The sequence below is a fragment of the Nestor notabilis genome, unplaced genomic scaffold, assembly GCF_000696875.1.
Source record: "Nestor notabilis isolate BGI_N333 unplaced genomic scaffold, ASM69687v1 scaffold27694, whole genome shotgun sequence".
Lineage (NCBI taxonomy): Eukaryota > Metazoa > Chordata > Aves > Psittaciformes > Psittacidae > Nestor > Nestor notabilis.
The window spans coordinates 3,251-27,847 of record NW_009925564.1 but is presented as its reverse complement, the minus strand read 5'-3'; the positions used below and the strand labels follow the sequence as shown (position 1 = coordinate 27,847).

Here is a 24,597-nt window from a genome sequence, read left to right as displayed (position 1 = left end):
AGCATCAGCATCTAGACTGGCATGTAAAGCACTTGGAAGATGTGAAATGCCGAAGCTGAAGCTGTGTCTAAACTCACTCCAGCTGCATTTTCAGTGACCTCCAACTCTCACCTAGGGGCAGTCGTCTTCTCGGGACCCCTGCTTGCACTCATCCTTTGACCAGGGATGCAGTCCTTCGGGTTGCTTAGCTATCTATGCTCCCTGAACATACAGATTTTAGCACCACCACCTTCTCTTTCTCCAAGGAGCTTTGGAGCACCACTTTGCTGCAGCCTTGAATCATGTGTTTTGTGTGGTACATGACAGTCCAGTCATGGGGCTGGATGCTTGAATCCTGTGTGGAGTGTGTAAATGAGGCCAAATGGGCCCACCAGGCTGACAGTATAATACTCAGCCTTCCTCCACCAAACAGGCACAATCTGAATCCCCAGGATCTGGCTGTGATATTAGTACAAAGGGCCTGCACAGAGCCTCCTCTTTCACATCTCTAATGGCATTCTCTATCGCACATCCTTGCAGAGAAATAACCCTCTGTGGCAAAAGATGCCCTACTCTCTGCCGGGGAAACAGAGGTGTGAAGTCAATGCTAAAATAATCGTCTAGTCTCAAATATTGAATCATAAAACTCAAGCCTGTCAAGAGGGATCCTTCTCAACACTCTGATGCAGATGCCTCCCATTAACTGATGTCCTTTGGATCACTGAGGAAGAAATGTGGGTGTTTACAGGGCATAGGCCATTTGGACTGTATTCTAGGATGAGGACCCAGATTTCAGGCTGAAAAGGCAGCAGGCAGTGACTAGCACTTGAACGAATCCCACCTTAAGAATCAGTTGTGACATGCTCAAGGTCTGTAGGTCAGCATCCGTGTTCTGTCTGCCCTTGGCCCAGCTCTCCTGTCTCATCCACCAAATGTCTCTGTGGGAAAGGAACCTTCAGGTAGGAGTCAACTTCAGGCACACAGCCTGGGTTCATTCCATTGCTATCTTAGACCATGGAGAAAATGAAGTGTAGTCATGTGTAAGTTACTGGATCTCAAGACCTGTACTCAGAAGGGTCCAAATCAAGGCTATGCAAGCAAATTCCAAACTCCTGAGCAATTGTCATTTGATCACTTGTTCAGTGAGCCTTTTACATGTAATCTTGAACCCACACCTCTCACCCTTATATGTTAGTAAGGTATGTGAGAGCAGCAAGAAAGTGCTATCTTCAGTGACCTTGCTGGGGAAGCTGAGAAGCTAGGGAATGAACTATGGCTCCCACAGGGAAGGATCACTGCCTGTGCCCAAAGCAGCAGGTCCTTCTTGAAGCCAATGACACAAGCTTCCATACTGGCCTCTGCAAATCAATAGCTTGTACCCTGGAAGTCCCTATGTATGTTTCCAAGGTTAAGGTTCTGCTTACTTGATCATGCACTTGCCTTACTCGCAGCCCCTATCTCTCTTCTAACATTGAATGTCAGTTCAATGCTGGGAGAAGCAAGAGCAGGCTGCTCTGACAGGGAAGGGAGGCCAGGAAGCAAGAGTTGCAGCAAGGCAGGCAGGGCAGTGTCTTCACTGACAAGGGCGCAGTCCCACAGGACTCAAGGGAGGTGAGCAGAACAGATCTGGTGACAGTAACCAGGGTCACCAATAGTCCAGTGATCACTCAACAGGTCTCCAAGTGCTGAGGCAGGTCCAAGGCTAAGCCAGGAAGTCAAATCAGTAGGCTGGGATCATTGTCAGCATCAGGGAGGTACAAGATCAGGTGTGCTTCCAGCTTAGTTTAGGCAGAGACTAAGGTTCAGAGCCTGAGCTTGAAAGCAGCTCCTCAGCCAAAAAGGGGCTCTTGCTGAGGTACCCCAAGGACAGACATCATCTAAGTTGGCCCTGACCCCAGTGAGCCAAACCCACAGGAGAAGGGGAATGTACTCAGGGTCGTGCCAACTTACTCTGCTCTGGTTTACTTTGTCTCAGTAAAGTAAGGTAGAAAATTCATTTGCAAATTGTATAGCAAAGATCTAGAGAAGAAAAGGTTGAAGGAATGGGGGCGGCAGGAGGAGGGTTTTAGGCAAAATAAAGCAAATATTGTACTCTAGTACATACATTAAACAAGACACAGACTGAGAGCTCCCACATTCACCATCCTTGCAGGATGAGCCAAACTGGAAGGGAAGGTCCAGGTTGCACATGATAACTTTATTACCCCTTAGGCCTCTGGGGCTTCCCCAATTTCTGTATCATCTATCTAATCTTCCACAGTTTTTCACTGTCTAGTGGAAATGCAGTTTCCATGGCTTCCACTTGAGGCTCAGACCTCCGCTGTTCAGTACGCTCCCTGGGCGTTTCTCCTTCTCCACATGCCTTCTCTGTGGGAGCCACTCTGTGCCATTTTATCAGGCTCCATCCCCCTCTTGCAAGTAGCTGGTATGTTCCCTTAACATGCCTGAAGATACACCGTCCAACACACCAGGTACGTGAGAAATATTAATTGCATGTGCAATTTGTAAAGCTCCTGGTCTCATTGCACTCTCAGCTGTTGACAAGGAGGGACCTCTCAGGACTTTGCTGGATACATTATGAGATACTGAGGTAGAAAAGAGTCTCAGGAGGAGACCTGCTCTGTCCCTTCTGGTTTGGGGTTGCTGGGTCATAGCTCCATGTTTATTAGCCTCAGCACTTGATCCTGAATCTCAGCAGGCTGGGCCCCAAGCACTGAATCCAAGTCCAGTCTCTGCAAGTGCCCTTAAGCAATTACAGACCAGCCTGTCCCGTCTCCTCCATCACATCGCTATCTGAGCTGGCCCTCCTTCCTCAGCTGCCTTTGCTTCCCAACCCTCTTCTTGTCTGTTTTCTGCATTAAAACCGCTGAAGCTTCATCCTCTTCCTCCTCTGTTCCTTGCTGGAGATGTGAGCATGGAAAAGTCAATAGGCAAGACTGTGAAGTTTCCTACTCAACACTTGACACTTCAGACACAGCATCTATGCTGAAGATGGTACATGACCTGTCTGGTCAGCATGGAGGATCTGGCGTAACTTCAAACTGCTCAGCATAGGCAGAGGGAGAAAAGTATCAGCCTCTAAAAATGTCCTTGCCTGGTTACATGCAAAATGGGATCCTCAGAGGCTGGTAATTTAGGAAAAGGTGATCCCATGCTACTAGGGAGAAGAAGAAACATCTGTGCCAGCTCTCCTTCCTGCATTGCAAGCTTCTCTTCCAAGGTGGGGAGTCTAAAGCATATTCCTGGTACACAGGCTGTTGGCTAAGTAGAGGCCAATTAATTTTTGCTGTAGCTGTAATGGGAAAAGTTCAGTCTGCGACAGGCACACAGCATGGCAAACCACAACGGCAACAGTTAAAGTTTAATAACTCACTGGCAAATGAAAGCAAGTCTTTCTAATGGAAACTGCTATGCAACCTTAACTTTATGCCTCTACCTGCTCCACTTACGATCTGTACGCAGAATCTGGCACAACAGGACTAAATCTATTCCTGCAATATAGCTACTAAACATATTAAAAGCAAGGGTAATGTTGCAAAGTAATCTACTTGAAGTTCAGAAAATCTAGAGAATGGGCTGGTTGTGATGTTGTCTTGACAGAAGCAAGTGTCATATCAGGCACAGACCTTACTAACAGACTATACAGAGATGGTGGAGGATCTAAGGGCCTTCTGGAGGTCATTTTGTCCACCCCTGCCCTCCACTGAAGCAGGGACACCTACAGACAGTTGCCCAGGACCATGTTTAGATACTGTTATTTTGTCACCACTCAGTTTTCTCTTCTTCAGAATATACAGCTCCAGATCCTTGAGGAGTTTTTTGTTGGCCATTTCCTTGTCTTCTTATCACTCTTGATGTCCTCTGCTCCCACCACAGCCTGCCCTCTGTGCTGTGGTCACCAGACCTCTGGAATAAAAGACCAGCGTGGCACTTCTTTACAGATCAGTCTCTAGTCTGTGCATGCCACGACAGCTGTGCCTTTTCTGTGCAGCTGGTCATGGGCAGCATGTGGTATGTTTGTCCCTGCACATCTCAGCTTGCACCATCTCTGGCAGGTCAGGCCTTACTAAGGCTTTTGCAGCTGGGCTCTGCTGGTTCTAAGAGAGAACTTGGTATTTGTCCTACTTGCCTTTAGCAGCAGCTGGGGCTGTAACCTCAACCAGCACAGTTGCAGATTAAATAAGCCTGATGTCTGTTCCTCCATGGAAGTTTGTAACAACTCTGGAAGACTGCAGGACACACCTCCAGGTAACATCCTCTATGTGTCACTGCAGTATGACTACTGATAACTGACTCCAAGTAGGGTTTTCTGACTAGTCCTGCTCTCACTTGATAATAGTTCACTCTGTATTTTCTTTTCTTAATTTCATTTTGAGAATCTTATGTGAAAGAGCATGAAATTAGGATACTTAAGACACATAACATCTACTCTTTCTGTTCATTTCCCACAGGCCCTTTGACAGAAGGACATAGAATTGGTCTTACCAACTCTGCGGTATCCCGGCAGTTACGATTTTTCCAGTTATTTGCTGTAGTATTTTTCAGGAATCAGAGTAAGGCTGGCCAGGCATAGGAGCAAATTTAAGAAGTCACAGGCTACTATCAAACATGTGCTTGCATTTGGCCCAAGCCCATGTGGCCCAGAAGCCCAAGGGACAGCCTTGCAGTCAGGAGCAATGAGGTGGATGGGACAGAGTGGATGTGAGCAGCATTGCTGACATCTGGTGATGAGCTGGAGGAACAGAGCAGAGCTGACAGGCCCCGAAGAGCATCTTTATACAACAAGGGTGTGCTCCCCCACATTTCATTTGAAGAGCATGGTACCCCAGGAGCATCTGCTGCAGAGTGTCTAGGTGGAAACAGATGTGCAGGACACATTCAGAGTTGTGCTTCTAATGGTGAAATACCAGAAGCACCTGGCACCAGGAGAACTGCTGTAGGGCCAAATCAGCCCCTGGAGTCGGTCCAGCAGAGCTCTGCATATGGGGCTACTCAAAGAGGGGAGGTGTTGCTGTGTGGGGTTGTAGACTGGGGCAAACACCGAGGATCTGACTGCTGTGAGTCAGAGACTCTTGGGGTCTCTCATCAGGTGAATCGTCCTCATGTGCTGGTGGACTAGTGAAAGGAGTTTGCCTTTGTGTGTCACATCCAGCCCTGAGGTCCTTTGGCAATCCACAAACACCGCTGCATCCCACAGGGTGAAATTGCTCAGTGCTTCCAAATGGCTGAAATCTCAAATCTAAAGCTTGTGAGAGGAATTGAATAAGAGCAAATATTTAAATAAAATTATAAATTAGCATCGCTGTTTATTTCAGAATGCCTTTTTCAGAAACCAGTGCAGGCAGCAAATTCAGAGCAAGGAAGCCAATAGACCCAGTACAAACCAGTAGTTACAAAATGAAGGGAAATAAGGGGAAGTCACAGACATCAGTGAAGTATCAGTGAAGTGAGCAGCGCTGCCAAGGGAAACATGAAACTGTTTCATTACCCTGGGGCCAAACACAGTCCCAGCAGTGACAGAGGCCAGTGTTAGACCAGTGTGGAAGAGTGACAAGAACTACGGATCATAGATCTGTAATTAAGCAGACTGATTTCCCTGGGACTTGGGCTGAGCACCATGCAGGATAAATTCCGGTTTGGGATAGGGCAGATCTTCCAGTGATTTTTAAAAAAAGCCAGAGATGAGAATCTACATCCATTGTGATAAGCTATCCTAAGATGCAATTAACTAGTAGATTAATTACCCTTTCTATTAAAAATGTGTCTCATTTCTAATATGTGTTTTCCCAGCTTCAATTCCCAGCCACTGGCTCTAGTTTTACCTCTAAGTGCCACTCAGAAGAACTGGCAGCGCTGAACAAGCCCTGCAGCTGGCCTCTCAGAAAGCTTGGGAAGGCACAGCTGAGGACCAGCCATGGATGTCAGCATGGCCACGGGGCATGTGTTTATCTCACATGCCCACAGTGCTTCATGGAAGAGTGCTGTCAATCCTTCCTGCCCTATAAATCCGGGACTGAAGAACAGGTGCCTACAACTGCACACAGGACTCCAAGGATCAGCCGTGGTGTGTCCAGCCACAGATGCCCCAGCAGCAGAGAATCCCAAGATCTGCAGTTGCTGGGCACCTGCCCAAGGTTTCTGTGAGGAAACATACATTCTGTGGAATGAAACCCAAGAACTCGGGAAATATTTCTGCTCTGTATTTGAAAGAACAATGGATAATACTCATATTTTACAGTGGTAACAAAATACTTACTATTCCATCAGTAATTAAGGAAGATGCTAAAGGAAAACTGTTCAAGTAACAATTATTATAATCTGCAGGAGGATAACTTACAGCCAAGACTATTTAACTGGCTAATGAGTTCACTGAACCATTGATATTTTTTTTCTTTATAATAAATCATGGCACACTGGGGAACTTAAGATAACTCCGGGAAAAAACAAAAACAACAATGTCTTGTCAGTATCTATATGTGTTCACACAGATATCCAAGAAACTACAGAGCAGTTAGTTCAACATACATCCCAAGCAATCACAGGTGAGCAGCCAGAGGATGTCCTGGGCAAATTAGTAAAAGCTAGAACCCAAATAAATGTAATTTGAAAGAGGTACTTTCAAATAATGTTGTGGGTTAATTTTTTTTTTTTTTTTTGGTAAGCCTACAAGTTTGATAGAGCTAACTAGATAGATATGGCATGCTTAGGGTCCTGCAATGTCATTAGATATGACATTCTAATAAGAAAAATGAGCTGCATGCTACAGTGAGTGTGATCAGTATGAAAAGAGTTGAAAGAACTGCTCAAACATACATGGGTCCAAAAAGCGACTGGTCAAATTTATGGAAGAAAAAAAATAAATCTCTTTGTAACTCCTAAATACAAAGATGACCTCATGACACAAACTACCTGAACTGCAATTTACAGAGCTCAGGAGTGGGAATGGACATCCTAGGGAAGAGCTTTTCTATACTATACATTGTGGTCTACTAGTCCACCCATTATGGCTTATCATACTCTACTGAGGAACAGGAAAGACTGAGTAAGAGTCAAGCAGATATTTGACTGAGAAGCCTACAGGTAGACTCTGATGCAGTTGGTCTTTCAAGTAAAGAGCAGAGATGCCAGGAACAGGCAGTGCTTTGACTGCACAGAGCAGATCAGAAACTTCTGTATAGAAATGGGATGAGTTTGTTTTTTTCCAGAGCACATCACTTGGACTGCTGCACTGGGAACGTGGCAGTGGACTCACATTACTTCAGCCACTCATGAAGGTGCCTCTTGCTGACTGCTGTACCAAAAACCCCAAGTGGATGCTGAAGCAGGAACAACAGTACATGAACAAGAGACATCCCCAGTGAACCTGGGACAGAGCAGCAATCAGCAGCTGCCTGTGCCCGTGGTAAAACATTTCAGAGCCACATGGCCCTCTGCTACTAACTTTACATGCTTGCTGTCCTTGATTGAGACCACAGCCCTCACACTCAGGACAGCTAAATTTCCCCTGCATAACTCCTGTCCCAGCAAGTACATTCAATGCTGCATTAGAAATTTCCCCTTTAGGAGCCTGAGAAAAAGCACAGCTTGTTATATTGCCAAAATGTGCTCTGGAACATCAAACCTTTTTAATTCTGTTCTTGTAGATGTTTTTAAAATCAACTGCTAATCGATTAGCATAACTGAGTTAAACTCAGAGCATTTTTCTCAGCCTGCACTTAGCTTGAACTTTTCTGATTGTTTCAGTTCTGAAAAAGGGCTTAAGTGCCCAAAAGCTTTTCTGATGAGTTTTTTTTTGTTCAATTTGTTTTTTGTCCTCCAGGCAAACCAGTCAATCTGTAAACAGTACTCACCTTTTCCTACTAGCCTCACATTCCTTGAAAATGGTTCCTCAGTGGTATCCTTGCACCAATGAAATCATGCCCTTTTAAGTTCAGTGGGAACACAGATGAAATATAGTCTATGAAAATGTGTGTCCAGGGATGGCTTGCCCCTCTCAGCCACCTACCTGACCTCAGCCCTTCCACTGATGCTGGGATCCCCTGCCCGCAAACCTGGTAGGTCTGAAAGGAACCCTGGAAACTCACCTGCAGTCCCAGCACAAGTACTTCACTGCAATAAGTGCCCATCTATGCCGAGATACCTTTGTTCAAAGGGGCACTGGCAGTGCCAGGAGTTGGCCTACGCATGTGTGCAGTGGCATCGTGTGCCCCGGTGTATGCAGAAACTAAACACAGTAGGTTCACTTCTTCCAACCTGATCTGACCTCAGCACCCAAATGCAGAGCAGGCTTCAGAGCTAGCAAAAGGAATCAGCAAGACCTGACGTGTGGCTCTAAGTCTACCAACAACAAGAAACAATTACAAAATAAAGCAAACCATTAGATTAAATCCTTCCCTGTCCTTAAGGCAAAATTATCTTAGTGACTGAGTACTTGTTACTAAACACAAGTTATTGAAGGTATATGGACAGTGCTGGAAAGAAGGAAGAATGGTAAACCAGCCCCACATGTGCTGCTCCACAGATTGCCTTCAAACCAAGGATATCTGTTCAGGCTAAAGCAATCTTAGACCATGCCACCACCCAAAAGGGACAGACCCCCCTGTTTTCTCCTCCTCCTGCACTCACAGACATGATCTGGCTAAAAATTAACAGAGGAACAATGTGCAGCGCTGCCCTCACGTACCTTCTGCCAGCCAGCCACGGTTCAGGCACAATTGAATGAAGTTAGCTTACAGCAAATCTTTAAAGGATGGTTAGTGCTTTGATTTCTTTACAACTGTTTCTTTAAATTATAGGAATAAACACTACCCTTTACCCTGTCTAGAGTGTGGTGCAGCCCAGGCAGCAGTGTGTGGACTTGCACTGTGCCCTGGTAGATGCTGGCTGCTTTGGGCCCATGGTTCTAGCATTGTCAGGGCACGCTTCCTCCTTGCCCCACATCAAAGTCCCCAGTTCTGGCACAAACACTGCTGTCCTGCCACGAGCTGCAAAGCCAGGCAAACACAGACATTGTACCTGCATAGGAAGTGCTTGTTTGGGAGGCCTCAGCCCCACACTCACCACGCATGTCTTCTGGTAAGCAGGTGGATGTGTGGGTCTAAGAGTGCACATGCCACTACATGTGGCACGTCACATGGATAAGCTCTCACAGGACAGCCTTCAAGGCAAGGCAGAAGTTGTACTCTGGTAGGTATAGAGCAAGACTAGGGTTTATTCCAAACAACCTTGGGTACAAACTGTAAACAACTTGACTAAAGACAGGATCTTAATAAATGCCCAGGGCATAAAGCTGCATCATTCAGGTTAGGGTTTGTAGACTTGAGATAGGGAGACCAGTATCTTATGACTAAAACTGTGATCAATGCACTGCATTTGCTCCTTGTCCCTCAAAACACCCTAATCCCCATATCTTGCTTTTCTTACCAAGTCTGGAGTTTGCCCTGATTAGTATGGGTAAACAGAGTGCTCCAAAATAGGGGCATGAGGCAGAACACAAGACTGCCTGGACAAGGACACAGCAACAAGTCTGGCCTGGAGGGCTGACATGGCCTGGCAGAAGGTGTGCGAGGGGAAGGGGTTAGCGGGGAAGGGGTTAGCAGGGAAGGCACAGACTGCACCACAGGGATGGAACATCTGCACGGAAAGGCACAGTAGGACTGGAACTGCAGCCCTCAGTAGAGAACATCCTCGAAGCTGAGCAGCAGGAAACGGTGCAAGGCACTTGGCAGGTGCAGCTGGGACAGGACCAGAAGCAACCGGCCCTCCAGGAAGGTCCTGAGTGTGCAGCGAGCCAGATGCTGCAAGGAGCGAGGTCTTCGCTCCAGGGAGAAGAGTGACTGGTAGAAACGTGGGTATTTCTACAGAGAGAGAAGAGAGAACCACAGGCAGATAAAGCTAAAAATATCACCCCGGCAGCAGAGGTTGAACCAGAAATCCCTTTACCTTAGTCACTATGGTGAAATAATGTGGCCAGCAGGACTAGGGAAGTAATAACCCCCCTGTTCTCAGCACTGGTGAGGCCGCACTTCAAACACTGTGTTCAGTTCTGGGCCTCTCCTTACAAGAGAGATACTGAGGCGCTGGAGCACATTCAGAGAAGGATAAGGAAGCTGGTGAAGGGTCTAGAGCACAAGGCTTATCAGGAATGGCTGAGGGAACTGGGGGTGTTTAGTCTGGAGAAGAGAAGGCTCAGGGGGGACCTTATTGCTGTCTACAACTATCTGAAAGGAGGATGGAGGAAGGAGGTGGCTGTGGAGTTTCTTCTGTGGAGCAAGGAGTTTCTTCTCCAAAGTAACTAGTGATAGGACAAGAGGTAACACCCTCAAGCTGCACCAGGGGAAGGTTAGACTGGATATTAGGAAACATTTCTTCACTGAAAGGTTAGTCAGGCATTGGAACAGGCTGCCCAGGGAAGTGGTGGAATCACCATCCCTGGAAGCGTTCAAAAACTGCGTAGATGAGGCCCTCAGTGACACGGGTTAGTGGTGGACTTGGCAGTGCTGGGGTAACGGTTGGACTTGATGATGTTGAAGGTTTTCTACAACCTAGTTGATTCTATGACTCTGTGGTGCATCCTCCCTATCCCCCAACAGCACCAATCCTGTACCCTGCAAATCTCTACCCAGCCCCAGCCCTGGCTCAAACCCCTCAGTCCCAAGCCTCCTCTGGCACCCTGTCACAGTAGCTCCAGCTGGAAGGATGCATTCCCTCACCTGTACAACCTCCACTGGAACTGCCTCCACCCAGTCCTCGGAGACACGCACATGGTCATAGCTGTTCATCAGGGCCTCAATGACACGTGGGCAGGTATGGCAGTACCGCAGCACCTGTGCCAGGGAGAGAGCAGATGAACACCACCTTTGGGCAAGGTCCTGTATGTCCCACCTTCACCACCTAAAAGCTGCTCAAAAATAGCCTGGGTAAATCTAGAGAACTAATGTCCTTGCCTTGTGCTGCCCCAGAAGATCAAACCCACAACACTGGTGGGAAATGCCAGAGCACCATTCCTAAGAAAAGGGTGACTGAGCCAACACCCAACACGCACAGCATGGCTGCATTCAGCACAACTGGGTCCCCACAGCCTCTTCTCAGATGCAGGGACTAACATACACGGCAGGGATGCAGAACTTCATCTACCTCACTGCTGCAAGTTGCTTGTAAGCAACCAGCACTCTGCTTTATGCCAGGTTCCTTTCTTCACATTTTTCTAGTTAGAGCATAAGCCATTCTGGGGCAAGGACTGACACTGTTTTTGTGGGCGGCAAGACGAAGGCATACCACACCTCTGTTGAGGGCTATTCAAAGGTTTCAGGGATGTCTTATGCCTGTTTAGCATGGAGCTACAGAGACATCCGGTATCTGTGCTGTGTGCAGTGGGTGTCCTAGGAAGTACTGTGCACATTAGCTGTGACACAGAGCCCCAGGAAGACATCATACGCCCTGTGTAACACATGTCTAGTGTGTACCATGTCTGTGTAAATGCAAGCAACATGCTGGTGCTTTGTATCTTACACCACCCATGTGGCCTTCGGAGCACACCCCACCCATGCATAGCTGCACAGAGGCAGATCTCCCCCGGCTCCTGGCTCCCACTCCCTATGGCCCAGGCCAGCAGTAGCTGTCAGAGTCTATTCTGGCTGTACGAGTGATCCTCATTATCTGGCGTTAATAGGAGATTAATTAGTGTTAATTGTTGATTTTCCTGTATTTTCCCAAAGGGGAGAGCAATCTGCTGATCTCCGGGCTGGGTAATTATTGCACTGCTCAGGAATTAAGACAGGAAATTAACCCTCTATTTACTGGTGTTTTGCAGAGGCAAGATGAGCTGGAGGGTATGCCCCAAAGACGAAACATCCGCAAGAGGAAAAGACCCAACACTTTCCTGGGCAAGTGATTATGGAAACTAGTAGGCACTGTCCACACAGCTTAGCAGACCGCAGTAGGAGAATCCTACAGGAGAACATGCCCCAGGAGAAAACTTCAAGGAACCCCTTATCATTAATGTCAATTCCCCCTCCCACAGCCCCTGGGAAGAGACAAGCCAGCAGGCTGGCACAGAACAAGCCTTCTGTGACAGAAATATCCTTGCTCTCACTGGAGCTCTGATGTTCACATTCTCCCTTTCCCACCATGCTCCTGGAATGGCTGTGAGTCCCTCACCTTGAGGAGAGCGCCAGGCCAGATGCGGATGGCACCGTAGTTGAGCAGGGCTTGCACCACAAGCTCTGGGTGGTGGTCTAGCTTGTAGGCAGCTGCTTGCAGGATATTGTGCAGTGCCGTGTTGCCACTGTAGTTCATGACGTTGACGTTTGCACCTCGGGCCAGCAGTAACTCTGCTATTTGAGCATTGGCATTCTTGCAGGCCAGGTGAAGTGGATGCTGACGGTCCCTATCTGCAGCATTGATGCTAGCACCGCTCTCCACCAGCAGCTGGCAGACCTGGTAGTAGCGGTCCATGTCCTGGGGTTGATGGGGCTGCGCACAGGCAGCATTCAGTGGTGTCTGCCCCTCCTCATTCCTTGCCTCCAGCTCTGCCCCATGGCGCAGAAGCAGCTGGACGTGCTCTGTTAGGCCATGCCGTGCTGCTATATGCAGTGCTGTGTCGTCTTCCTCCTCTGTCCGACTCTTCACACTAGCTCCATGCTGCAGCAGCTGCTGCACACACCTATGTGGGTCAAGATGACTCAGTGACAGTCTGCAGCTATACTACCTCCCCTCACCCCTGTCTGTACCATCCCAGGGCTTTAATTTTTCCCAGAAGTCCAAAAATCCCTGCTTCTCATACCCTGGTGCAGTGGTTTTAAGCAAGGTGAACTGGTGAGTGGAGATGCCATCATCCTAATTCCAGTTAACTCTCCACAGGTCTGTATTACAGTGTCTTCTCACCCAGAGCCTGCTCACACACACCCACATTAGCCTGCATGCACAGTGCATGCCCTGAGCTTCACAATGTGAACCACTAGCTCTGCATTGCTGGTGGGTAGCAAGACAGTAGCACCAAATTCAGCTGCATCAGCTGAGTACTACAGCTTGCAGCCATCTGTTGGACTTCAAAGGTGATGCTGGTCCAGGAACAGGCAGTAAAGGCACCCCATTTAGCAGCCGTTGCTGCAACCACCACCCCACCTGCAGGGATAAGCAGGGAACCCTTCTACAAAGGAAAAGACTCAAAGTGGGAGATCCACCGTGTCCCTTCAGTAGAACTCACTCGATGGAGTCTGGGGTCTTGCAGAGATGCAGGGGCTTGTAGCCATTCTCAGAGACAGCCTCAGGGTCAGCACCAAAGCTGAGCAGCAGGCGCACACAGTCTGTGCTGGCTGCTGCACAAGCCTCATGCAGGGCAGTCTTACCCCCTGGTGCAAAGTTGACAGCAGCACCCCTGATCAGCAGGAGCCGCAGGCAGTCTGTGTAGCCCCGGCTAGCTGTGATGTGTAGCGGCGTGGTGAGCTCCTGCTCATAGCTCAGAGACCACAGTCCTGCAGGGAAAGAAAGGTCAGGGAGCTGCATCCAGCCACCGTGCACAAAAGCACTGGGTCCAGACCTGCCCTTTCTACCAGGGTACCTGATGTACCTCCCCCCCTTGAGAGACTTGAGTTTCTGCTCAAGGGACTGCCTCTTCATGCCAGTTCTTTCTCTGCAAGGTCCCTGCCTTTGGACTGGCCTGCCAAAGGCAAAGATCTGGGGATCACTCCTTTCACTGGACAGCCATGTTGACAGGGAGCTCAAAGGAGCAGCAGCCTTGGGGCAGAGGCTGTTCCCAGGAAGCGTGCTTCTCACCTGCAACTCAGTCATGCAGGACAGCGGTTCTGTTGACAGGAGTAAAGCAGATGAAGGGCCTGGGGCACAGGCAGGGCTGAAAGCAGCAAGGTGGCTGGAAAGAGCACCAGGTGTGAAGCAGCACAAATACAAGGAAGCAGACAGTAAAACAAGCAGGCTGCCACACACGCAAGATTCAGACAAACCTTGACCATGGTGCAGACAAGCAAGCTTCAGCAGAGATGGACATCTAGGGCTCAGGAGAGAGCAAGGGACTGAAACATGCAAACTTAGCGAAGATGCTGGAACTATTGCTGAGCTGGTGCAGTGTGCTGGCAAACAGGCTGCAGCTGTTACATAAAAGGGCTCCTGAAATCATGTTTCTTGCTGCGCAACCAGGCTAAGGTGGAGAACCAAATCCCAGACTGTGTATGTTCAACACCACATCACTCTCACCTCTTTCTTGCAGAAGCAGCATGCGATCAACTGTGTTTCCCAGAGCCTGGTTCAAACTGAACTACCTCGAGGACCTAACGCAGGGCTGTGACAACTCCTTGGCCAGCACAACCCACAGAGAGAACCAGCAGCACAGGCTGCACACAAACAGAACAGGCACACAGAGCCAGGTTACAGGGCTAGTCACAGAATGAGCACCACCTGGAGCTTGAATCTCCTTTACCAAGTGGGGGAACCCAAGCAGCTTCCAAGCACTTGCACAACCCCTGCTAGAAGGGCCAGATGTCCCAGATGCACCTCACACTCCTGGACACAAGAACACTCTCCCACAAGCAGCACAGGGGAACCCAACCACATCTTAGTGCTCTCACTCCTACCCTCATTCCTACATAACCCTAACAGCACCCATAACACACAATCCCAGCAACAGTAATGGTCTGCAGCATAAGCAAAAGTCTCTGAGCCCCTGTTGAGGTGCAGCACGCTGCCTGCCCACTGCCCCCTGCATACTCAGCCAACGGATGTTGAAACGGTAGTTCTTCCACTCTTCCAGGTCACTGGTGTCAAACACAGCATTGGGACTCAGGTTGTTCTGAGAGTTGCTGAGGATCTCGGCCACAACCCTCTGATCCCCAGTCAGCAGGGCCTGCCAGTATGTCTGGGCAGGGCCATCCACCTTCTGTGTGCAAATGGGCTCCTGACTCTTGTCTCCTCTGTCTCTGGTGCTGCCCATCATGCAGTACCCAGAGCCCCCCCAGACACCAGGGCAGGACCTGGTTCTGCTGCCTCCCTGGTCAGGCTCTGAGACTGTGGGTGCAGCCCCACCAGTGCTCCGTGCCCCAGCTAACAGGCTGCCTGCCTGTCCTGGGGCACTTTGCAAGGAGGGCGGACATGCCACAGCACTGTTTGGCCCAGGTTGGGTATAGCTCAGGTCTCAGCTTTTCTATTCTGGGAAACCTTGTGACCAAACATTTGGGCCAAATGGCTGAGAAGGACACTCCACTCTGGCAGCAGTATCCCTGCAGTTACTGGTTGTGAAGGAAAAGCCCTTAGGCAGGGCAGGGCAGCAGAGTAGCCTGACGGGTAGAAACAGAGACGCGACATCACTAAGAATAGAGGGAAGTAGTCTCATGTCCAGCTAGCCCGCTGTCACCCAGCTGCTGCCATAAACCAGTCCAGCCCTTGGCTCCTTGCACATCTCCAGCACTGAACACGCACCAATTTGCTAGTTCCACCCGAGCCCTTGTCACTAGACAGGTTTTTAAACAAGCTACAGGAAAGATCATTTTAATCAAAGCTTAAAGACAAATGACAGGTGGAAATCTGTACAAGGATGGGAAACAGCGCATTACAAGAGAAGTAAAAACATAGAAGGTACTTATCCTTTAGACCCCTTCCTCCTTTTCCTTGAAAATCAGCTTTACAGAGAGCTCCTGCATTGTTCTAGTACTCCTTTTCCCACCCTTTGACAGTCGCCTCACTCAGGGTTCTTCACTGCTGTTCCTTCACCTGAGATGGCATTTTCTCCTGTCCCCACTGAGTTGTATAAACCCATCCTGCCCCTACTTTGTTTACAGAGCAGCACACTTCAATCACAGTTGGTCAGCATTATGTACGCGTTTGTTCAGACCATATGTTCTAAAGAACACATCAAACTGCATGGAAGGCTAGTAATGTTTAGTTCAATTCTGTGGCATGGAACTATTCAGATCATGCAGCTAAAACCAAGTGACTCCAGTACACCGCCAAGCAATAATTACCTGGGGGACCAGAGAACAGTGTAAGATAGGGAACTTTACCCTTCTCAGTAATGAAAATAAATGACCGAGTTCTGTACTGACAGTCTCCAGCATGTTCTATCTGTGCTGACTTCACCACTTTGTCTAGCTAAAATGTAGCACATGAAAGGGTAAGGAGGGAAGCACCAGGCAGACTTTCTCACTTGATGGTATACTCTTAACTTCCCCAAAGATATAAGCAGGTGTCCCACGAGAGGCTAAGGTTCCCAATCACATACGCATCACCAGGGAGGCAAAAGGCTGTGTGAGTTAGTGTCAGTAATACCATACAGTGTACACTTCCTCTGGGCTTCTTAAAATATCAGCAGGGATGACTTGGGAAACACCAGGTCACTAGTGTCTACTTTAAGGTCACTGGCTAAGTTTTAAGAAACTGTCCCTACAGGCCAGTGAGGTACAGAACCAAAGCATGAAGGTTTGCTTTGGGTTTTGTTCTAGACCCTTATCTGATAAATTTGGCAGTGCATTTTTGGTCTGTGCCCCAAAGATAACAGCTGTTCTGTTATCTCTGGGGCACAAATCTTTACAAGCAGACTAACTGTCTGTTCAAGTGTCTGCAAGCCCAGCATAAGACAGGAGTTAAAATGAGCAGTTAATATTTTATTGACAAGTGGTTTCAGTTACACAAAGGGTAATACCTTTTGTATTTTTATTTCTGAGTAGACTGTAACAATTCAAAACCTGGGTTGTACAAATCTTGGAACTCAGTAAATAATCTTCACCACTCACAAGTAGCAGCACTTGCGTCTGCAAGCTCACCCTATCTGTCTCTTAGTAGCATGGATCCCCACAAAACACTTGGTCATGGTCAAGCATTATCAGTGTGCTCCATAGCTTTGTGCCATGACACTTAAAAAGAACCCATGCCTCTGGGAAAGTGGCCTTCATCAACAACTCTTCCATTCTGGCACAGGGGGGTTTTTGCCAGCGACCTTCTATGGAAAAGAATGGTGTATTTATGGCCCCTCTACACCTGACACTCCCTGTCTTAAATTCTGGAAGTCTGCCTGCACCATACTACTAACAGACAGCAGCAAGGACAACTGCACTTCCAGACTACTAATCCCTCTACTACCGTTTTTCTGCTGTTCCCAAAATATGCCACAGCCTCCAGTTTCTAATGAGCTGGAGTAACAGACCCAACTTAAGACATAAGGCAAGAAAAGCATCCTTATGCCACCTGACACCTTCACACTCAAGCACTGCCTCTGCCTCACACATATTTCACACCTATCCCAGTAATCTCTAACAGGGCAGCACTGATGTTGTTCCTTTCCAGTACCACTTCCAAGGGCCCTTATTCTCACCAGCAATGTGGCCACCTTCAACAAGCCTGCTACCATTTGTTCAATAGCTCTGGAATCCTCCTTCCTCAAGCAAAAGCCGTTCTTCCCCAGTCCCTCTTCTACCTTCTTGTTTCCACCACTGGTGATTCCTCTCAACACTTTTCTCAGGCATCAGTGCTCTTTCTCTGGTCCCCATCCTGGGCACTTCCCATCCTCCCATGTCCCAGCCCTGCACACCCACCAAATTTCTTGCTAGTCCAGCGTAGCTCATCACCCTTGGTCTCAATGATGAGATTGATGGCTGCATCCTTGGTGAAGTACTTCTGCACCATCTCCAGGTCCCCAGTGAAGAGCGCATTCTGAACCAGCAGATCCCGACACTCCAGTGGCTCCAAACGGCTGCTCTGGCATCCCTGGCTAGCTGGGCTCACACTGTGCTTGCTGTGGTAGTACTGGGGCCTTACATGCCGAGAGTACTTCCACTCATCTAGATGCCCCCCATCCAGTTGCAGCAAGTGTGTGGTAGAGCTGAAGGGAAAGGTGCAGTCCATCACAGGGGACAAACAGGACAAGCCTGAACTATGAACTGAACGAGCTACTGCAGGCAACAGCCTCTTATCCAAGGCTATGTCCTTTGCAGGTTACTCCTGGGTTCCAGCTCCCCAGTGTCTGCCTGGATTCAGGCATGTCCTGACTCACCCATTATAAATAGTCCTGCTTGGCAACTCCCTTTTATCACCTCATTCCAAGAGATTATTTTCAGCTGCTGGATGCAATCACCAGCACACATTAGGTACAGAAGAAGGGTAGCAGGCAGCCTTGAAAAGCTCTCTATGTGCTTGCTTGTTTGCTCTGCAAAGTCTCTGCTCTGCACTATTCTCCCTCTTGGAAAGAAAGAGAGTGAGGTTACAGTCCAAGCACACCTTTGGAGACCTCTTCAGCCTCACTCACACGTGCTGAGCTTCACCATGCTCACCACACCACGCAACCCCACCACAGGTAATTCTGTACACACATGCCCAGTGGCCTTTTTCTTTGGCAAGTACAGTCCTCTCAAAGCCTCTCCCCCCTCACTGGTTTGTCCCCCTTTTGCACAGACAGTGCCCAAAACTCACAAACAGCTCTTCTGTCCTAAGATAACATGTGAAGAGCTCATCAGAACTATTCGTTATTTATTTTTTCTTTCCCCTTTCTCATCTCTCACTTCTACCTCCTTCACTTCTGCCATCTCTTACACTGCCTAGAGCCACCTTTTACCCAGGGCTTTCTTCGGTTACCAGTCCTGCAGAGAGAGCAAGTATGCAGGGGGTATAAAAAGGCTGCAAAGGGGAGTCACAGCCGAGAATATAGAAACAGGTTTGGGGCAGAAAAAATTGGCCATTTATCCAAGGCACAAAAGAAATTGGACAATCAGGCTGAAACCAAATGGAGAGGAACAGTCAAACAGGAGAAAGGAGAGGAGACAGGACGAATTACCTACAGAATCCACCAGGCTCCTCTCCCTGTAGATTGTACCCATCTTGCTCAGCAGCTGTAGGAGCTCACATACCTTGCTACGAGCAAAGTCATCTGTGTAAACTCCAAGCCTAAAGATGTAGTAGATGGCCATCCCTGACAGGTCAGAGACTACCCAGAAAACCATGTTTTAATGCAGGTATTAGGTAGTCGTATACACTAACCTGGATGTATTAAATGCTACCATTTTCAAAAGGTCCTGATGACACATAGTAAGCTACTGGAGCCCATGCTGTGCACTTTGTTTTCAAGTCTTGAACTATTAGCTCCTCATTTTCTACCTTAAGCATTAATATATCCTGGGTTTGCTTTACTGTTAAACCTGCTGGGTATACAGAAGCTGCTGTGCTAGATTGAAGCCAAAGGAAAAGTACATATTTCTATAATACAGTAGATGAAAGGAAGGAGGGATCCAAAAGAACTTGCACTCTGATCATAAGGGGGAACAAGCAACTAGATCCTGCTAGTCTGCAAAAGGTTAATGCAAGTGGTAGCCAGCAGCTGCTGTTTTGGGAAAGCCTTTACTCCAGCAAGCACAAAGAGTCCCTTCTGTAAGCAAAGGTAGCAGACAGACACCTCATGGAACTTCAAACCGGGCTCCAAGGAAAGAATAAGTAGAACATGTGCAATCCTCAAGACAACATTGCTGAACTGAAGCCCTCATTCACAAGTAGTCCATGAGACATGGGGGCTGGATTAGAGACCCTCATTTGAGTAAAGGAGGTTGTCCTTCAGATATTTCTTAGGTCTGCTTTTGCACAGAAGCACATGGGTTAGAGTGGTAGCCACTCTTAGCCTTCTTTCCTGCTCAGGAGCAACTTGCTATGGCTGGAATTCATTCAGAAGAGCTTTCCAAGCACACTTCTGACACAAGCAAGCAAGCTTCTCAGGGAAGAGGCCCTGATAAGGGTAACACATGGAGGGATTGCAAATTGTGTTATTAAAAATTCTAACCCAGCTGGAAGGAAAGTTTGAATATAGAAACTGACACCCCACCTATCTCTCTCTTTAGGTCTCACCTCCTTCCTCCTTGGAGGCCTTTTACAGAACTAATGTTCTTCATTCCCAACCCAGATTACTGACAGCTGCAGCAACTTCACTAACTGTAGTGTCAGAAGCAGGTGACAGAGGCCTTAACCAGAGCAGGAGTACAAGGGTCTGGACTGGGGAACACCAGCAGAAACCTAGCCCAAACAGCCAATTCCAGGTGAGCCAGCCACAACTCCACCCACAGCCTTGTTCAATTACTAGTTCACTGGATATGCATTCCTACCCATGCTGTCTGAAACATGGGGCTCTCTTCCTAACCTTACTGCTGTTGCCTTTGCCTTGTGTGGCTTCTTATCTTCCTGGTCCACTGCCACATTCAGTATCTGTGGCTCCTCTCCCAGTAGCTCATCATCAGCCTGGAGAGAAGACAACCTCAACATAGCATCTGGCACATTCCTGGTTCACCTCTAATACACCACTAACACTGGACCAGGAACACTGTCCCTAGAGGCCACACCACATGTTAGTCGTTCCCAGCCTAACTCACTCCTGCACATGGACACAGGTTGCACAGAGCAGTGGTTAAGTTGAACTTTCTCCAGAAAGAAACATCCATGAACACCCTCCTGAACCTGAGAGCTCTGCTCTTGGACTCATGAATCTCAGAAGCCTTTCCATTTCTCTTCAACATCTCCAAGCAAAGCAGTTGGCAAGTAGGAAGGTCCACAGGGCTCATCTGTAGACAGATCTCTTTTCCCACCTCTTCTTTTCTATGTCTTGATCACCTTCAGGCCATGGACTCTGTCTGCAAAGATGGGGCAGCTGAACTTCACCAGACTCACTCTCTCAACTCCATTTTCCCCTACCTCCCAAAGACACTGGGCCTTTTACCTGAGGCTTCCCTATCACCACACCACATCTGTTAGGAGAACGTCTCATCACATCCAGTTCATTGTCATGTTACACCCTTCCCGCTTGTGTTTCAGCCCACTGCCACCATCAGGGAAGAACTGCAGCCTTCCCCATAACAGAGCCCACTCTGTTCCCTGCAGCATCTCTGAACCATTTCCCTTGGAAGGGCAGCTGTATAGGCAGCTGAGAGGCATATAACACAGCCTGGCTTGGATGAGCTGAGCCACAATGCACATGAAAAATAAAGCTTGGCAGACAGAGCAGCCAGGTTCTTCCCACCTCCAGACAACACTCAGGGTCTCAGCAAGGAAAGCCAAGCATCCATGCACGTGCAAGTCCAAATGCCTACATTTGGCATTGCCCACTATCCACACCAAGGTGTGATAATAAGCAAGCACCTGGAAATCCAAGATGGGCTCATGCCTCTTGCACCACAGCTATGGCCATGAGAAGTGGCAAGAGGAGAGAAGATACCCAAAGCCCTATGCACAGAAGATGAAATGTAGCATCCTGAAGAATAAACCCACCACAGACAGATTCTTTGAAAGTAAGGTTAAGGTTTCAGCCGGAGCCTTACACAGACGCACGCACAGAGAGGGCACAATCAAGGCAATATACCACACAGTACCATCCATAAACTCATGCATATCAACGTTACAAAGTTCCAGCCATTAAGTATCAGCTTCTAGTTTCTTGATCTGTGTTGCATTTACAGCAGCCCCAGTTCCCTCCCAGCCATGGCATGCAGATCCCTTACTTAGAGAGTACATTGTGAATCCTCCATTCATTGCTGGCAGAAACATGGATGAAGACAGCACATCCAAGCTCAGCACTTCCTTGCCTCTGATTATATCAGTTAGCACCCCTTCAGCATAAGGCTGCAGGACCCAATCCCTTCATCCTGAGACCATCCCGCCACGTATGTTTCCCAAATACATTGGAAATTCAGACACACTAGCCCTGGGGTGGGATGGGGAGAAATTCCACCTCCTGAAAATGTTTGCTGCCTCAACCACAGGTAGGCCGCATGTTTTATACCCTTCCCTCCCTCCTCTGATTTGACAACCTTTGCCCCTACTCCAGCTTTGCTTCTGCCCTCATACCTGCTCAGCAGTCTTTTCTGAGAAAATGATAGAGCATCTTTTCCTATTCAGGAAAGCAGCCAGCAGGGTCACTGTGCAAGGGACATAAATGTCAGAACCCATTTTAAGTATACCTGCAGGCTTGATCCTCACCCCACATGTCTGGTCACAAGGTGGCACCATGCAAAACCACAGCTAAAACCCTGGCTAAAAGAGCCTGAACACAATCAGGAGTGAGAGGACAAAGGGAGAAGACTGAACACATGCCACCAAGAAACAGGATAAAGTGGTACCAGGAGCTTTGTACTGCCACATAGGATTTCTATTTTGCAGAGGTTGGGAGAACAGAGGAGGCTGCCCATGCAGCAGTCAGAGAGGAATTGGGGATAGAGGGACAGCAGCAAGGCCATCCTCCCATTCAGCCACTAATCAGAACTCAAGAAACTGCTGCTGAAGCTGCTGCTCCACCTGCTCCCTCTGCCTAGTCCCTCCAGCTCACATAGCTTCCCATGGACATTCAAGAGCACGTGCTCGTACTCAGCTTCATAGTCAACCTGGCAGAGGCTGCAACTCTTCTCCCAGCTCTACCCAGAGCACAGGAGCTGAAAGGCTTAGGGCTGCAGGGTCTGGAGCCTGCAATAACACAAGCTCAAGGGCTTGTCAGAAAGTAAGCATAGCTCTGCACTGGACATGGAGCACAGGTGAAAGACAGGACACCTGAGAGACAGTCCCATCACCAAGCATGCCCCACACATCCCCATGCCAGAGGCCAGCACCCAACTGCCGTGACCATGCCCCTTGCTCCTCTTGCTGCAGATGACACCAGGCCTGACTTATCGAGTAAATTTCTCTATAGTGCCAAGCAGAAGCAGCCATGGTGGGGAAGAAACATTAGGAGCATCAGAAAGAGGTTGTGTGGGGAGTGAGCAGTGTGCGTGTAAACGAGCCTGTAACGAGTTTGTAATATGCATGTGCGGCGCGGCCTGCGCAGCGTCATCACAATGGCATAGGCACTTTCCCGCCTCATTGCCTCCCAAATGGATTTTAAATATCATTCCGAGGACACAATTATTTAAAACGCTGAACTAAACACTCGCTAATGGGAAAACCGCGTGTGGCCTGCAGCAGCCATCCCTCATGGGGCCACTCTGCCCATGTCATCCTATTCTCCAGTCCCATACCCTGCATGGGGCCACATGGAAACAACCTCCTCCTGCTTGGAGACCATGTGGGGTACCACTAGGTAACTGTCCTGAGCCCAGCCCAATACACATTGCTTATGTGAGAACACGCTTCTTGACCTCAGGCCCCAGAGAAGCACTCTGCCCTGTTCCAAGCTTCTCAGCACTGGGGGCACAGCAAGACAGGCATCGGGCTCTAAGAGTCGCTGACTGCAGCTCCGTATCAGGAAGCACCTTACCAGACAGCAGGTCTTTCCATCCCCACCATGTTTGGCAGCAGGTAATATAGGGCTATAAAAGGAGAGGACATTAGAAGAAGGATGCCTTCTGACCCCCATTGTTACATGGCCCTGGAAATTATGGATATCAAATAAGACTTACTTTTTCACATAATTAACTTCTGAATACATCCCCCACCCGCACTGCACAATCCCAAGCAGGGAAGATGAAGAAGCATTGCTGTTGGCTACATCTGAGACTCCAGAGTGAAAAGAATATAAAGAGAGGGAGAAGGAGGAAAAAAAAAACAACCCAACCAACCCCACAAACAAAAACCAATGAAACAAAGTATTTGCAACAATCCTTGCTGGGGAGAACATAGATGGAGACACAGATCCAAGGATGCCACAGACCCTCAGTCCCATTACAGCACTGGCAGCATCAGGGATAACAGAGCCTCAACCAGCAATGTGTGTGCTCACGGGGAAGCATCTGTCTGACCTTTGATCATCACTCACCTCTCATTCTCCAGGCAGGGATTCTGGGCCACCATGAGTTACAGACTCAGAGTTACCATTACTCAGTGACAACAGCCTGCCTCAGACCAAACCAGAAAAGGGAAGGGACATAGACCAGCCCTGTCCCTACACACCAGCAGCTGAACTCAGAGAGGATGAGAGTCCCTTGCTGGAACCCTGGCTGCACTTCAGAGGTTCATATTTTAACAGCTTTGGCATCACCAGGGCTATCCATCACCAGCTCATTTTCCTCAGAGTGCTGAACCATTCCTGCCTATGCTATTTGGAACAGTGTCTAATGATGCACCAGAGCAGCCACCTGGCAGCACTGCTGCCAAGGGATGCAACAACATGGGAAGAGAAATGCACGCAGGTCTGTACACTGGTACCAGCCTCCATTGTCCAAAAAGCTCCCGCCCCTCAAACCTGCCCTACTCATCACAGACCACAGAGATGCTCTGCTTCTTGGTCCCCCACCCTATGAGAGAAAAGAGTATATAACTCAACTCGTTGCTCACACCCAAAAATGAAAACAGAGAACACAGGCATTACTGACATTTTTATGAGCACTTTGATTCATTTTGTCATGCTATAACATTCTTTGGAGGGGTTTGAAAAACAGACCAAGGCAAAAAAAAAAAAAAAATAGGCATTACTTTTAGCCCATGGACACATATAGCTTGGTAAGAACGTGTCAGATTAATGTAGACATGGGGTCAGGGACACGCAACATGACAGTGCTGCAGTGTTGCAGCATTAAGAACTCAGTGGGAGACTTGCAAGGATACAGGCAGACCTGGAAAAAGACAAACTCACACAGCCCCAAAACACACAAAGAGTGCCTGGGCTCTGAGTTAAGGTCTGCTTTTTACCATAACCTGAGTGTTTCTGGGTCATTTTGCAGT

At 48.4% G+C, this 24,597-nt stretch overlaps 1 protein-coding gene across 1 annotated transcript; it reads right to left on the bottom strand.

The window, feature by feature from the left end:
- Positions 1–9,650: 9,650 nt before the first annotated feature.
- Positions 9,651–17,826, bottom strand: LOC104399937 (ankyrin repeat and SOCS box protein 10-like). Its single transcript, XM_010013125.1, has 5 exons — positions 17,517–17,826; positions 13,187–13,454; positions 12,139–12,643; positions 10,692–10,805; positions 9,651–9,836 (listed from the first exon to the last, which is right to left on the bottom strand). The coding sequence occupies exons 1-5, from the start codon at positions 17,824–17,826 to the stop codon at positions 9,651–9,653; spliced, it is 1,383 nt and encodes a 460-aa protein (XP_010011427.1).
- Positions 17,827–24,597: the final 6,771 nt, after the last annotated feature.

Bases quoted from the DNA above. Each gene is read 5' to 3' on its own strand.
- LOC104399937 (XM_010013125.1), bottom strand. From the start codon at position 17,826: ATGGACTGCACCTTTCCCTTCAGCTCTACCACACACTTGCTGCAACTG. The intron at 13,455-17,516 runs GTGGGTGTGCAG...CTTTCCCTGCAG, and splicing joins CTGGACTAGCAAGAAATTTG to GACTGTGGTCTCTGAGCTAT. The intron at 9,837-10,691 runs GTGAGGGAATGC...CTCTCTCTGTAG, and splicing joins TTCCAGTGGAGGTTGTACAG to AAATACCCACGTTTCTACCA.